Source organism: Hydra vulgaris, chromosome 02, assembly GCF_038396675.1.
Source record: "Hydra vulgaris chromosome 02, alternate assembly HydraT2T_AEP".
NCBI lineage: Eukaryota > Metazoa > Cnidaria > Hydrozoa > Anthoathecata > Hydridae > Hydra > Hydra vulgaris.
Window position 1 is genome coordinate 65,128,745 of NC_088921.1, and position 15,820 is coordinate 65,144,564.

Genomic DNA, 15,820 nt, shown 5'->3' on the forward strand with positions numbered 1-15,820 from the left:
TCAAATATAGATCAGAGTCACATGGAGGAGAAAAACTAGTATCCTGCTACTTCAAGCCTGTACAGTCTACATCCAAAAGTCAAGCAGTGCTTTTAGTAGATAAATCTGATAAAACTTTTGCAGAAATCTATTCTGTTTTGCATGCAGTACAAACAATTTCTCGTTAATTTCGTGTAATGAGAATGGTCTACTATATCAAAAAATGTAACATTCTTACTTTTAACAGAAAATATCAGGAAATCTTTTGTTTATATCGTTTGATCAAAGTCTAAATGGTTCTTTTTAATATTTTCAAATGGATCAAAATATTTATTTTTTGAAACAGCGATCTAGATCGTGTTTAATACAAATACTTTGATTCTGAATTTCTGAAAATAAATATAAAATTTTTAATTTAATTTTTAACAAAATAAATTTATTTTTTGCTAAATTTTAAGTAACTTACTGCTGAACATTTTTATAAATTTATGATGATAATACTTTATGAAAAAAAAGTATTTACACAAGGTACAAATGGTAATAATTTAGAAGGAATAATTTAGAGTAAAGAATTAATTTTTTAAGTTTTTATTTTTTGCCGTATACATTTAATCATACCGTAAACATATGTAACTACAAATAGCACGGGCAAGAAGAAGACAAATTGTCTTATCGCCAAGCCCCTTAATATATACCGTATTACAAAATAATAATAAAAAGAAGTCGTAAAACCACAGTATATGAAACGTTTTTATAAAGAATTTATATGAAAAAACAAACTAAAAAAGATAAAAGTCGTAGGTCCTGAACGTCCGACTTTAACTAGAATAATCCAGTTTGAAAAAAATAAATTTTTTTATACTTTATATCAAATTATGTAAAAGTAATGCAAACAAATATTTGCGATTGCGATTGCAAAAAGAAAATATTACAAATAGACAAAATTTAAATACCATAGTAAAATATTTAGCAAAGATATAAATTTCTAAAAAGCATGCACGCAAATACTCATAATCCTGAAACTTTCTTTTTAAACCAATATATACCTTGAAATATTTGGAGTACATGAAACTTAGATTTTTATAAAAAAAGAAACTGAAGCAATAACAATTAACATAATTTTTTCAAAGTCTGCAAAATTGATAATGACCGACGTTGGTTTATCAGTACCAACCCTCAAGATTTGTTACAGATTTGAGTATTGGGAATCAATATGTTGAAGAAAACGCAAGACCTATACCTATAGCATGTTCTGCTTTTATCATTTTTGATAGTATTCCTATTTTCACAATTTGGGTTTATGTTCTATTTCGATATTATTCTGGAAAGTCTCTTTTCGAGATTATTCTCTTTTGAGCTATTTGATCTTATTCTATAACCTATAACTGAGAAATGGAGAAAATGCCAAGATAAAAAAGGACATTTTTTGAAGGGTCTGTAAGCTTTGCTTATAGACCCTTCAAAAGCTTTTGATTGCATTCCGCATGCTTTGCTTATTGCTAAACTGAATGCATATAGTCTCAGCAGAAACGCATTAAAGCCATTCAATCGTACCTTAGTAATAGAAAACAGAGACTAAAAATAAATGATGGAAACAGCTCTTACTCTAATATTTTGTTTGGCGTTCCACAAGGCTCAATTTTAGGTCCATTACTATTTAATATCTTCATAAGTGATCTATTTCTATTATTACCCAATGTTGATATTGCAGGATATGCTGATAATACTCCTTTCAGTGCAAAAAATGACTTAAATTCTGTTGTGAGTGACCTGATAATGAAAAATTACTTATATTATTATACATATTAAATTATATTAACTTATATCATATTATATAAACTTATATTATATTAAATTATACTTCGTATAATGTTTAATAATAACCTTTCTTTTAACAACCATGTTAACAATTTATGTAAATCAGCAAGTCAAAAAGTCAACGCGCTCTCCAGACTCGCTTCTTTTATGTCTCTGAGTCAAAGAAAACTTATACTTAACGCTTTTAATACATCTCATTTTACTTATTGTTCATTAGTTTGGTTATTTCATAGCAGAAAACTTATCGTATTAACAGAATACATGAAAGAACCCTTAGAATTGTATATCAAGACTATCAACCTCCTATTGAAAAACTACTTATAAAATATGGTTCGAAAACTATACACCACAAGAATTTACATGTATTGGTTACGGAAATTTTCAAACTAGATGTTGGCAATATTTTGACATCATAACTTAACGTCGAATGAAACTTTTACACTTTTAAACGTGAATAATTTTTCAATTAATTGCTTATAAGTCATAGTTCTTATATAAATATTGATCAAGATAAAATTTTCTATCCAACCGTATAAAGTTTATAAGATTTTAGAGGTGTCAAAATGGACCTTTTTTGCCCCTAAAATTTCCTAACAGGGATATTACTGTAGCGCAAACAACTGGGTTTTTTTTACGCCCACCCAAAGACTGTGCACTTTCTCTCTGCCAAATTTCATCATTATACTATTTTTGTCTGGGTTTGTCCCTATTTTTCGCTAATTCTCTCCGACTACAATTCCGTTTATACTATTTGCGACACTATTCTGTTTTTACTATTTGCGACACTATTCTGTTTTTACTATTTGCGACGCTATTCCGTTTTCACTATTTGTAACACTATTTCTTTTTTATGTTTTCGACACTATTCCAAATGTCGATACGAAACTTTATTTTTAAAATTTGTTGCAAAATTTTATAACAATGGAATTGTAAAGAAACTTGCTTTCTCGAAAGATAGAACGATTTGAAAAAGTCCATGTAGAGTAGGGTGGAGTGATTTTCATACTTTTTTGGAAATTCAACTTTAGTAACCCGGGAGTAAGTTCAACGGGGTAAAATATGAGCTCATGAAAAATTTCAGCTATCCAAAATAAAATATGGCAAGCTTAATCGACTTTGAAAAAATGCGAAAAAACGCAATTTTTCTTAATTTTCACGTTTTTCTTCAATTTATGAAATCAATTAATAAAAATAGCAAAACCATTCAAAAGTTTATTTTTTCAAATAAATTTATTCATAATGAAATGGTTAAATAAATTAATAATAAATTATAAAAATTTTATTTAATATAATGGTATATAAGCAATATACTCATTAAAACATTTAATTTATTTTTAGCAAGTTTTTATACCTCATTTTAACGCATATCTATTAATATAAAATGTAATCAAGTTTTAAACAGCAAACTTAAAATTACTTAACTGTATATACAAAGTTTACTTATGTAAGTTATTTTTAGTTTTTTAAAGTACAATTAGTGGTAATAAAAATAGTCATGGATTCCATCACCAAAATCCAAAAATGTTTTTAAGTTGTTTTTTTAATTGTTCTTTACATTATAAACACTTTATATATATTATAAACACTTAAATTTATGAATATAAAATTTCAATTGCCAAAGGGACGAGCATATGCGAAATATTTCTAAAATAAATATCTTGCAAATGTGAGTCGAACACTTTACCACTACCCTACTACTGCATTGGTCCTAAATCCTAAACACACTTTTATATTCCTCGCAATCAAAAAAGTAAAAGCAAGTACATTCATATAAAGATGTTTTATTAACATCAAATGCATAACAAAATTATTTATTAAAAAACCACAAAGTCGTTTTTAGTTACAAAATGTGGTCGAATTTCCCTGGATTTCAGTTTGGTCAAAATATATTTATGACGAGCTTCTCTGCCATATACTTGGTGACTAGCCTCTGTAACTAATTTGACATCGCGTTCTCTGCTCTGTCCATGTGAAGGAAATTCAAGTAAGTTCGGAACTTCTTTAGTTGCAATTAGTGTACCGATTTGGTCATCCTTCAACTATATTGTTGATGCCGGTTCACTGCTTTTCTTAAAGTCAATTAATTCTGTCCAAGAAGTTGCTTAAAAGTTTATGTCAACATTAGCAATATTTGTAACACGGCATTCTTTATCTTTACTTGTCCTGAGTTTTTTAATGACTAGTAACGCCTGTTCCCTTATGTTAGAATCTTCATCTCTAAGCATACAATATAAAAAGTTCTCAGGCAATAGACAATATGAATTTTTTTTTAGATTTTTAAAACAAATATTCTGTATTTCCTCATCTTGCTTTCTTATCTGTTCTGTCATTTTAAAGAATATACTCGGAGAATCTATAAATTTAGAAGACCTTTTGATAAGAAAACAAATTTATGCATACACTTGTACAATAAAATTCACAAGCCTTACATGCTCTAGACTTGGTGCTTCAGTACGAGTATACAAAGCCATGATTCGAATTGCTAAAGTCAACCATCTTGCGTTGTTTAGTGGACCAATTTTTCTTCTAAAAAATATGGGATTAACAAATTCTTTAGAAATTCCAAGACAATATTCAAATAATAGTCTTTGATCGTGACTTAAATCATTAATTACTTCAATGGGAATATTTAGTATCTCCACTGGAGTATCAATTTTGGTAAACTTCACTTGTGGGTTAAGATGGAAATCTATAGAAACTTGCTTTCCAATAGGTCCTGAAAATTTATTTGGACACTTCGAACTGCCATCAACTATTTTGAATACTTTTCGAAATGGAAGTTCATTGTGATGCAAAGTACATCCGATAAGGTGTATTTTTCTTTCTAATTTCTTTTCTAAACATGCAACAACTCCAGTTTTGAAACCTGTGTTGACATTTGTATTATCAAGAAGAAGAGCTTGTACTGAATTTAAACTATCATACTCTTTCAGAACATTATATACAACTTCACTTTGAAGTAAACCAGTTGCACCATTTGATGGAAGATTTTTATGAGAGAGATATGAACCATTTTTAAAACTATTTTCATTAGTAAAAGTTAAATGATGTTCTTTTTCAGTAACTCTCGACAAGCAAGTTTCTCCATTTTCAATGACATCCTTAAACTGAAGAACATTTTTATCATCTTTACCATCAACACCCAAACACACCAAGTTACTTAAATTATTATCATGTTGATCACCATATCTTGACATTATTTTCTTCTTCTCTCTATAAAACAACTCAAAGTATTATATTTAGCAAAATATCATATTAAATGGTTTGTAAATAAGCATTTATATAAACTAATAAATAAAGAGATATATTTATATTTGTCTAACTTATATAATGAAATAGTTTTTACCTCTCAATTTTGCTTCGATCTACAACTTGATTCAAATCTCCATGTTTAATGATTACATAATCTAGAAGTAGAGCATTCGCTAGTGCAGCTGCAGCACGAGATGAGACATCATTATTACAAATAAGAAACTATGAAATAAATAAACAAAACTGAAAAAGCAAAGTATATTATCTATATGTGATCCCTTAACATTCTATATTCACCCTCTCCTCTCCTACTGGGGATGAACAATGAACTTATGATTTTTTTTTCATACTTTTAATATAGTATATTTAAGAAATTCTCATCTAAACTCAATATGTATGAAAATTTTATATACCCGACAGCCTCCATTGCAAATCTATCAAGTTTAATTAAATTATATTGAGAACTTTTTAATGGATTATATTCTTCCTCAGAATCATTTACCTGTAAAAATATTTAGTATTTAAAATATAAAAAAAAAAAACCATATATCTCAAGCAGCACACTTTGTAGGGCCAACATTTAAAAAATGTTGAAATCGTTGAAACAAAGCTGTTTTAGCGTTGCCCCAGTGTGCTGTTTGCAATATATATATATATATATATATATATATATATATATATATATATATATATATATATATATATATATATATATATATATATATATATATATATATATATATATATATAAATTAGATAAAACGCATTTAATTTTTTTCTTATATTCTATTATTATAGTCAGGAACCTTCCTGATAAACTTACAGATGGTGACACAATTTATTTAAGAAAAAAATTAGATAAGTGTTTTTACTAATTTACTATTGCTCTGTTCTTTAAGAACATTGAGTACTCATTTGTAGGTTATTATAACATATATATATATATATATATATATATATATATATATATATATATTTTTTTGTTAAGTGATTTTCTACTACTAATATAATTGCTCTGTTCTTTTAAGAACATTGAACACTCTATTGTGTAGAATACTTTTTAAAGTTATTTAAATATATATATATATATATATATATATATATATATATATATATATATATATATATATATATATATATACAAATATACATATATATGCTACCAAAACATCTGGATCAGATGCTGAAACTTCAGATATGTGACCAGAATCAATCAATGAGTTATGAGCATAAGGCATTTTAACATGATCTATAAGCTCTACTTGACCTAACCTTTCCGGAGTAAATGTACCAGATTTTAAATTAGCCTTTCCTAGCTGATAAATACCTTTTGGACCAATCTTGTTTCTCTGGTCACAAATATATGCCCTGTCTTCAGAAGGGACCTTAAATATAATTTTTTTAAATAATCAACTACTTCAGTTTAATTGAAGTGAAATCAAAGTATAATAAAAAATTCTTAGTACAATAATTTCAGATTAAAACAACAAATATCAGCTGAAGGTATTTCTGATGGGAGGCCTCCGTATTTTAAACTATTTTCCAAACGAGTTTTCCTGGATTTGCTCTTCGGCATTTTTTCTATAAATTGTTTTGCTATTAATAAATTGTAATTTAAAAATCTAAAAACAACAAAACAATGCGCAATGCGCATGCCCACTTTGAAAAAAAAATCAAAAAATGGCGGTTTTCCTCGAAAATAGATTAAGTCTAAATAAATGTACATTTTTGTGAACCAGCCATTTTCCAGGCATTATTAGCAAGAACATGTTATACATTTTATTATTATTTTTTGATAATCTATTTACTCCAGGGTTACTATAGTTCTGATTCCAAAATCACTCCACCCTAATGTAGAGTAAAGTTAGCCTTTGTTTTTTGGCAATTTAGAGTAAACAGTTATAAATGAACAAAAGTAAAAGACTTCAGTCTTAATACCTATCGCACAAATTTAATGTTTGAATGAATGAACTTTTGATCTTTAGGTTGCTATTTTAGTTTACATGAGGAAAACGAAAAAAGGAAACGTAAATTTTTTCAGAAAGTTTAGTTTCTTTTCCATATTCTTTTTTACTTTTAAAATAATAAAAGTAACGATTACAATAGTTTAATAAAAGTTTTATTAAGATCTGTTTAAAATAATAAAAGTAACGATTACAATAGTTTAATAAAAGTTTTATTAAGATCTGTTTAAAATAATAAAAGTAACGATTACAATAGTTTAATAAAAGTTTTATTAAGATCTGTTTAAAATAATAAAAGTAACGATTACAATAGTTTAATAAAAGTTTTATTAAGATCTGTTTAAAATAGCCCATAGTAAAGGTTTAAAATAGGCCATAGTAAATTTATTTTATTATTAAACGGAGTTTTTTTAATTATGCTTAATGTTAAAAAAAACATATTTTTTTAAATATAATATGCTTTTTAATTAAGGTGACCATATTTGAAAAATACCAGACGCGTACAAGTAATAAATTTGGTATGTATAAATACCATTTCTTTAGAAGAGACGCCAAAAATAAAATAAAATATATGTTTAATTTTAATTTTTTAGTGGCCAAACAGGACAAAGCGCAGGGGAGCACGTGCCCGACTCGCTTCTGCCCTGTCTACGGGCTTGGTTTAAATGGGTTTTACTAAATACTCGTTTATTTATTTTAAAATAGCATGTGAATAAACTAAGTTAAGGAAAAAAGATTAAATAATATTTGCATTTTTAAATCACAAATATTTTTCATAAGAATGAATTGTTTTCAGCAACGTGTCATCTTTTTAAATTTTTTCTGAAAATTCTGAGCAGCTATTTTTTTTTAAATTAAAATTAACAAACAAAATAGCTGCCAAAGTTTTCATTGTAAGTTGGGATTTCCCTTCCGTCCAAATATCATTGCATTCGAAAACAATCGCTCTAAGGAAGCGTTTGTACCTGGCTAACATAAAGCGGCTTCCACCAATTTTAACAAATTGTTATAAGGAACGTGACTATTTTCGAAATGAGAAAAAATTTCAACCATGTAGTCCACGACTACTAATGTCAAATAGGCTTTGGCAAATAGTACATTCGAGGAGCTCATCGTTGATCTGCGCTAAGAAAGGAAACATTTTCTTTAATTATCATTAAACGCGTTTAACTTTTTCTTCTTAATATTCATTTTTGAATTTGGTGCATAAGTAGTTATAAAAACCTTAAATTACTTTTTTATGAAAACTTATTTCTATGAGCTTCTTATTAAAATAAATTGCAAAGCGTTATTTACAATAATTAGGGAAAAAAGACATTACAAGGCAAACAAAATTTGAGTATAAACGAGCGCATTTTCTTTGTTGTAGTTGAAAAATCTTTCGAAGTAATTTTTTTCTTCTCTTATGGGAATTTTAAATTTTTTTTTTCAGTGTTTATGGGGATTTAATTCATTTAGTTTCGTGTTTCATAGTTAAGTTTATTGGAATTTTATTCATTTTGTTTTTTACCTATGTTTCGTCGGTTGACAAGTAAAACTCATTAAGAACAGTTTTATGAGAAATTGACTTTTATACACTATGATGCCCAAATATTAACAACATATTGCAAGAAAAAGTCACTAAGTGCGTATATCAATCCGAAATAGTAGTATTTTATCTAGAGATATCATTAATTGCTGTTTTGCAAGTTCTTACGGCAAAACTACCACGGTAAAACGGTTCTTGCAAGTTCTTACGGTAAAACTAACTAAAAATTGATTATATCAAATTAGCTGCAGTGTCACTTAATGAGTTTTACTTGTCAATAGACGATTTTAGAAAATTCATTTGTTTAAAGTCTTTCAAATAATATTTTTTGAAAGAATTTTATTTGCTTTTTTTTAATATATAAACGCGTACACAAACGCGTACAAACCCCAAATGCGCAAAACTACCGTCAAGCGCTTACTGTACGCGCCAAACGCGTACGTATGGTTACCTTATTTTAATAAAAAATATATATATAGCATTTTTTAAATTATGTTTACCTTAATTATCTCTTCTTTAATTAAAATTAATTTTTAATAATTTAATAATTATCTTTAATTTAAAAGGCGCCTTAAAATCACTTTAAAAATTATTAACCTTCAGTAAAAGTTAAATAAACAGGTTTGCTAATATTTAAATCAAAGTTTTAAAATTAAAATAATAGTAAATACGTTTATTAAATCCTTCTGTTTTTAATTCGAATACAAGACGTAAAACTACATTGTTAATTTTACAAATATTACGCGATTTAATAATTTTATAGCCGTCCCGAGGGGGGGGGGCGTGGGTGGTGTATAGCCCCCCTACGAATTTTGTTAGTGGGCAAATTAGACACTGCAGTCAGCAAAATTGGATTTATAGTTGGCAGTCGGCAATTGTCAGAAAACGAGGACTTTTTTTTTTTTTTCCAGATAAGTTAGGGGACAAAAAAATTTTTTTTGGCTTTAGTTGGCAAAAAACAGACACATCACACACACACACACACCCTCTCTCTTTCTATTTAAAATCTCTTCGGGACACCCCTGAATATTATGTAAAGTAAATATTGAATAAAATTTTTTTAAAGTATTTAAACATTTAATTACTAATTATTTAAAACATTAATAACTACTAAAATCAAATTTATTAAAATATTGTTAATAAATGTTTAAAATACTTTAAACAATTTTCAATAACTCTTTACTAATAGCATGGTATTTGCAACAAAAGCGTTTATTAAAGACTTACGTAAAATAGCTTTCTTATCGTATCCAAAGTGACATCGTCCACCGGTAAATTTATATATATATATATATATATATATATATATATATATATATATATATATATATATATATATATTTTTTATTTTTTTTTTACAACAATCATTATTATATATTTCAAAAACAAATAGTATTTACATGTCTCCAGTTTATATAAAAGTCCACCTCAAATATTTACAATATCTAAAGAGCGTTAACAATGCTGTTTTACGCATGCGCGTTTGACATTGTAACTCATGTGAGTTAAAATAATAAACTTAAAAATTCGTGGTTTATAATATAAAGTGCTGAATATTAACCCATGCATTTAAAAAATGTAAGCAAGTCCGTCACACCACAGGGCTACTAGGGACTTGCTTGTCGTTGTCGTTGAAAATATATATTATTTGTTGAAAATATATATTAACATATATTAGTAGTACTATGTAGTTGTAAGGAAACTCGCAGAAGACTAAGAAAAGTCTTTTCATCGAGAACCTTTAAAATTCGAAATAAACTAAAAATTTAAAGAGTAAAGACACACATTAATTTTTTGAGGTCTACTGTTCAGTAATATTTTACTATGTATAGTTGCTAACAATTTTTTTTTTAATTTATATTTTATTTCTTTTTTATTTATTTTTATAGCTTAAATTGTTCTTTTTACATTTTATTATATTAATTGTCTTTCTATATTTAATACATATCGATAAAATTGGTTTTGTTAATTATGAGATATTTTAGTTTTTTCTTCAGGCCAATAAGATTATCCAATTTAGTAAGTTCTATATTTTGAGGTATTGTTTTGTTGTATAAATAGGGGCCACGGTATACAATTGAAAATCTCGAAAATTTTGTTTTTTTTATGGGCAATGTAAAGTTTCCGGTTCCTCGTGTGATATATATGTTGGCGTTGGTTTGAAAAAAGTTATTAGTAAAATGAGTTGGGACAAGTCCAAGCTTATATTTGAGCATAAATAAAACATTTTGGTAGATGTTAATTTGATAGATACTTAAAGCAGTGAATTTATTTTTATTATAAATCAATCTTAATGCGTGTTTTTGGTGTGCATATAGAGAACTTAATTTAGATTTATTTGTACTTCCCCAGGCAATATTAGCATATGTTAGATAACTTTGTATATAAGAAAAGTAGAGAATTTTCAGATTCTCCTGGGAAAGTATAGTTTTGACTTTGTAAAGTATGCCGATACTTTTTGATATTTTTGTATTTAATGTTTTTATATGGGCTTTCCAAGAAATCGTTTCGTCAATAATTATCCCAAGAAATTTAATAGTTTCATTTCTTTTGATGTTTATGTTATCAATTTTTAGTAATGGTAGCATGCTTGGTATTTTGTTTTTTTGCTGGTTGGAATGAAACAAGATGTTTTTTTGTTTTTTTTCTATTTAAAGATAATTTATTTACTTTAAACCAAATGTTTAGACTCTCAAGGTCATCATTTGCAGATTCAAAGAGATTTTTAATTGATGCTGATGAATAAAATAAATTTGTGTCATCAGCAAACATTATTGCATCGAGTTTTTTTAGTGATTGTGGAAGATCGTTAATAAAAATTAAAAATAAAAGAGGACCAAAAATGGAACCTTGGGAACTCCGCATTTTATTTTTAGTAAATTAGAATATTTATTATCGTTCGAAATAACACATTGTTGTCTGTTGCACAGATAACTTTTAAACCAATCTAGGCTAGTATTTTTTATTCCGTATTTTTCCTTTTTTTTTAGTAGGATATCATAATTAATTGTGTCAAATGCTTTGAATAGGTCTATAAAAGTTCCTAATACAAATTGCTTTTTATTAAAAGAATCACTTATGCTATTAACTAAATCTAAAATTGCATGTTCTGTTGAGTGCTGTGCCTAAAAGCCGAATTGTTTTTTTATTTAAGAACTTGTTTTGAATTCGGTATTCATATAATCTATTATAGATTATTCTTTCAAGTATTTTAGAAAAGGTTGGAAGTATTGAGATTGGTCTGTAATTGTTTATTAGAAATGTTTCACCAGTTTTATACTGTTTGTAAACATTTAGGTTTGCCTTATTTCTATTTTTTAAGTATTTAATATAAAGTTTTTTTATTTTTTTTTTGAGGATTTTTTAATACCTTTGGTGATCCATGGACATTTTAAGTGTTTTTCTTTTATTAATTTTACTTTAATTGGGAAGTGCATATTATAGTTTTTCAGGAAAATTTTTTCGAAGTTATTATAAGCAGAGTTAGTGTGTTAGTTATACTTAAGTTATACTTAAGTTATACTTAACCCATACCGAGTCATTATAACATTACTCTAACACCTATTTAACACAATAAATGTGTGAAATAGCCAGTGTAATGTATATAATACATATAAATAATATATGGATGTCTTATATATGTATGTCCATGGGGTATAATATGTATGTATAATATGTATGTATAATATGAATATATATGTATGTCCATGGGGTATATGTGTGTGCATAAACATGCGTGAGCACACATATACTCATGTGTTTGTATGAATATATACATAACTATTTTTTATCAGTGAATGTTTATGCATATGTATGTATTTATGTATATATTTGTAGACAGATACATACATATGTTTATGTATATGTATGTATGTTTGTGGGTATATATATATATATGTTGAAGGGTATGTATATATATACATTTAGTGGTTGTATGTGTACAGCCAAAATGCATAACCACTGCCCAGTACTACCTAGTTTCACATTAGGTGTCCAGTACTACATTATGTGCTTGTGCATATCAGGGTATACATAATATGTGTAATATTACTATAAATATACATGATATTTAATACATAATTACTGTCATATACACTAAAGGTACTACATCTAATATTGTTTTTATAGTCACTGCATCTTTTTACTATATATATTTATCACACCTATAACTGAAGCCACGCCACACTAACTATATATTAAACGAATCATTCCACTCCAAATATTCTACTAGAGCCCTGTTACATACACCATCTGATAATTACTTGAAAAACGAATAATTCTACTCCAACTCTGTGACATACGCCCATACACATCCCTCTATAAAAAATAAGTAAAAACACTGAAATTATATCTAAATACACACACATGCTATTGTTAATGTATCATTGTCACACTGTTAAAATACTATAATAATGCTAATAAAGAGTTATTAAGCTAATGAGAAATAAAAAAACACAAATTCACATTATTACTAGACACCAAATAACTTAATTCTGATAACCAGCTTCCAACTACTAATACTGTTTTAAAACTAAAAACTCATACTGAAGACACAAGTCACCATAAATATAAGTAAACACTATCTCAACCATACTACACATACAGTTTGTTTAATTGACAAGAGGCTACCTGCTACCTATTTTATAAAACGAATAATTCTTCTCCACTTCAGATACTCCTGTTAACATAACAGTCACATGACATTTTCACAGTTACTCTTATAACTTTTACATAATTTCATATAATCTTAGATTATAAGTTGTAAAATATATATATATATATATATGTATGTGTATGTGTATGTATGTATATATGTATGTATGTGTATATGTGTATGTGTATGTATGTATATATGTATGTATATGTGTATCTATATATGTATATATGTGTGTGTGTATGTGTGTATGTATATATATATATATATATATATAGATTTTTAGTTGGAGAATAGATATATAAGAGTTACTATATTAGTGGAATTCTGTTTAAGTTTTCCAGATTATCTAGTTGCAATAAACTGTTATTTTAAAATACATGTTACTGGACTTCTAGTATTCATGTCCAACTTATGTTACAACAGTTTAAATGACTTTCATCCAATTTTATACTTACACCTCATACCATCAAGACACTTTATTACAGTAGAGACACACAAATACACAGCATTGACTGTCTACATTACATACACATCTTTAAAACTCAAAACAGTTCACAAATCTCACTGACACTCGTGATACTGCAACAAAACACTGCACTTATCGACACTCATGTCAACAAAAGTGACTTACAATTGTATGCAAGTTGTACTGAGCCCCACGAAGTGTCCTCTGGTCCCAGTGTTAATTCAGAGGTCTGTGGCAATCGTCCTGACAGGATACTCTGAGAATAGTCCTTTTGGGATAACACAATGGGATACCTTGACGAGATACCCTGGTGTATACCCAGAGTGGAACTTCTTTTGGGATGCCTGTCTCGGGCGAGAGTTGGAGGTCCTCTTGTGTTCATACTGTACCATAGGGCACGAATCCATACTGTACTCGAGACGTCCATGACACACTTAAATCGATAATGTATGTTTACCACCCTAATAATACAGACCACATGATAACTACTTGTAAAACGAATAATTCTACTCCATCACTGATACTGTCTACACATTACACTCACGTATCTCAACAATTGTGTATTGTTATTGTTTATTTTTACAACATTATACTTATTATTTTTTAGTAATTTTCTACTCTGAGGCTCTTTGTTTTCCACTGGACATCTGTCCTTTTGTACTTTTATCTCACTCTGCTCAACTCTGTTTAACTTATTATTCATCCCTAAGGCGTTCACTGCTCGGTGCAGCTTCACTAAAATGCTTTGCATTTACAACGAAAATTTTTTCGAAGTTATTATAAGCAGAGTTAGTGTGCATTCATAGTATACCTTATCCCACTCTTTTGCCGACAGTGAGTCTTTAAATTGTTAAATAGCAAATTTGTTAATTTTTCTTTTATAAGTTTTAATTTTACAACTATTATTAGATTTTATATCTTGTGTCAAGGAGAAGAAAATAGTAAAACGATCAGATATATCTGCCTTTATTATTCCTGCCTTTAGAGAAGTATCAAATAATGAATTAGTTAATATATTGTCTACTGCAGTGATTGAAGTTGGAGTTACTCGAGTTGGTTTGTTAATAATTGGGAAGATGTAATGTTGAAGCATTTCGTCAAAAAAAAGTTTAGTATTGGCATGTTTATCATATTGTAACAATCTACGTTTATGTCTCCAATACAGAATTTTTTTTTTTGCTCATTGTTGTTTTTTATAAAAATTTGTTTTAAAATGATTGGAAAATTTAAATAAATCACCTTGAGGTTAGTTTTTCTTCCAGATGATAATAATTTGTAGTTAGGAATTTCTAAACTTGAATTTATTCTGCATGATTCGTCAGAACACCACGTTTCTGTTAGGCATATCAAACTGAATAAATAATCGCATTCGATAAGAAAATGTTTTAGCTTATCTATGTTGCTATTTATACTTCTCATGTTAATGTGTATTACAGTAAAATTACTCTTTAAGGTTTTTAGTTCACTTTCAAAAGTTTTTATTTCAAAAAATGATGAACTAAAATTGTTTTCGTTAAAAAAATGCAAATCAGCGTCAGAAATATTATTAAGTAAAACATTTGCTGAATTGAAAACATTTAAGTGTAATTTTTCAAAATCTATCGTTAAGTTAGTCATTATTAAAAATCGTTAAAATAGCGCTTCGCCTAATAAAACTTCGCGCGTTTACTTTCTAAAATCTCTACAATAAATTTTATCAAACTTAATAACTGCAAATTTACCTTCGTTTCGTAGCCGTTAAACTTCTTCCCAAAGCTTCTTTCTTTCTAACATCGTTTCTTTTGCACAATCTTTATTAATGTAAATGCCGGTTCCTTTGAGTTTATTTACTGAGCTTAATATTTTATTTTTATCACGATAATTCAAATGCTTTAAAACGATTGATCTTGGTGTCACTGTGTCACGAAATGACTTTTAATTCGAACCTCTTGTCCCGAGAAAACCCTTTGGAGGTTTGAGAGTACACATGTGTAGAATTACACTAGAGTTGGTTTTGAAATCTTTCATCATCGTCCGAGAAAGAAAAATCAGTTTAAAGTTTTTAATTTTATGCTTATTTAATAAGGTCAATAAACTAAGAGTTTTTTTTTTCTTTCTCAAAAAAACTGTCTATTTTGGTTATTTGTTTTACAAAAACTAAAAAATTCCGGGAAAAA

At 27.6% G+C, this 15,820-nt stretch overlaps 1 protein-coding gene across 1 annotated transcript; it reads right to left on the minus strand.

Moving 5' to 3' along the window:
- Positions 1-3,558: 3,558 nt before the first annotated feature.
- Positions 3,559-13,133, minus strand: LOC136076242 (uncharacterized). Its single transcript, XM_065789716.1, has 6 exons — positions 13,063-13,133; positions 12,804-12,858; positions 6,213-6,434; positions 5,468-5,551; positions 5,144-5,271; positions 3,559-5,010 (listed from the first exon to the last, which is right to left on the minus strand). The coding sequence occupies exons 1-6, from the start codon at positions 13,131-13,133 to the stop codon at positions 4,188-4,190; spliced, it is 1,383 nt and encodes a 460-aa protein (XP_065645788.1). The 3' UTR covers positions 3,559-4,187.
- Between the last annotated feature and the right edge of the window lie 2,687 nt (positions 13,134-15,820).

Excerpts from the sequence above, each read along its gene's own strand:
- LOC136076242 (XM_065789716.1), bottom strand. The coding sequence starts at position 13,133 with ATGGTTGAGATAGTGTTTACTTATATTTATGGTGACTTGTGTCTTCAG. Across the intron at positions 12,859-13,062 it reads GAGTTTTTAGTTTTAAAACA|AGGGATGTGTATGGGCGTAT; the intron begins GTATTAGTAGTT and ends TATTTTTTATAG. Across the intron at positions 6,435-12,803 it reads TAGAATTATTCGTTTTTCAA|GTCCCTTCTGAAGACAGGGC; the intron begins GTAATTATCAGA and ends ATTATATTTAAG.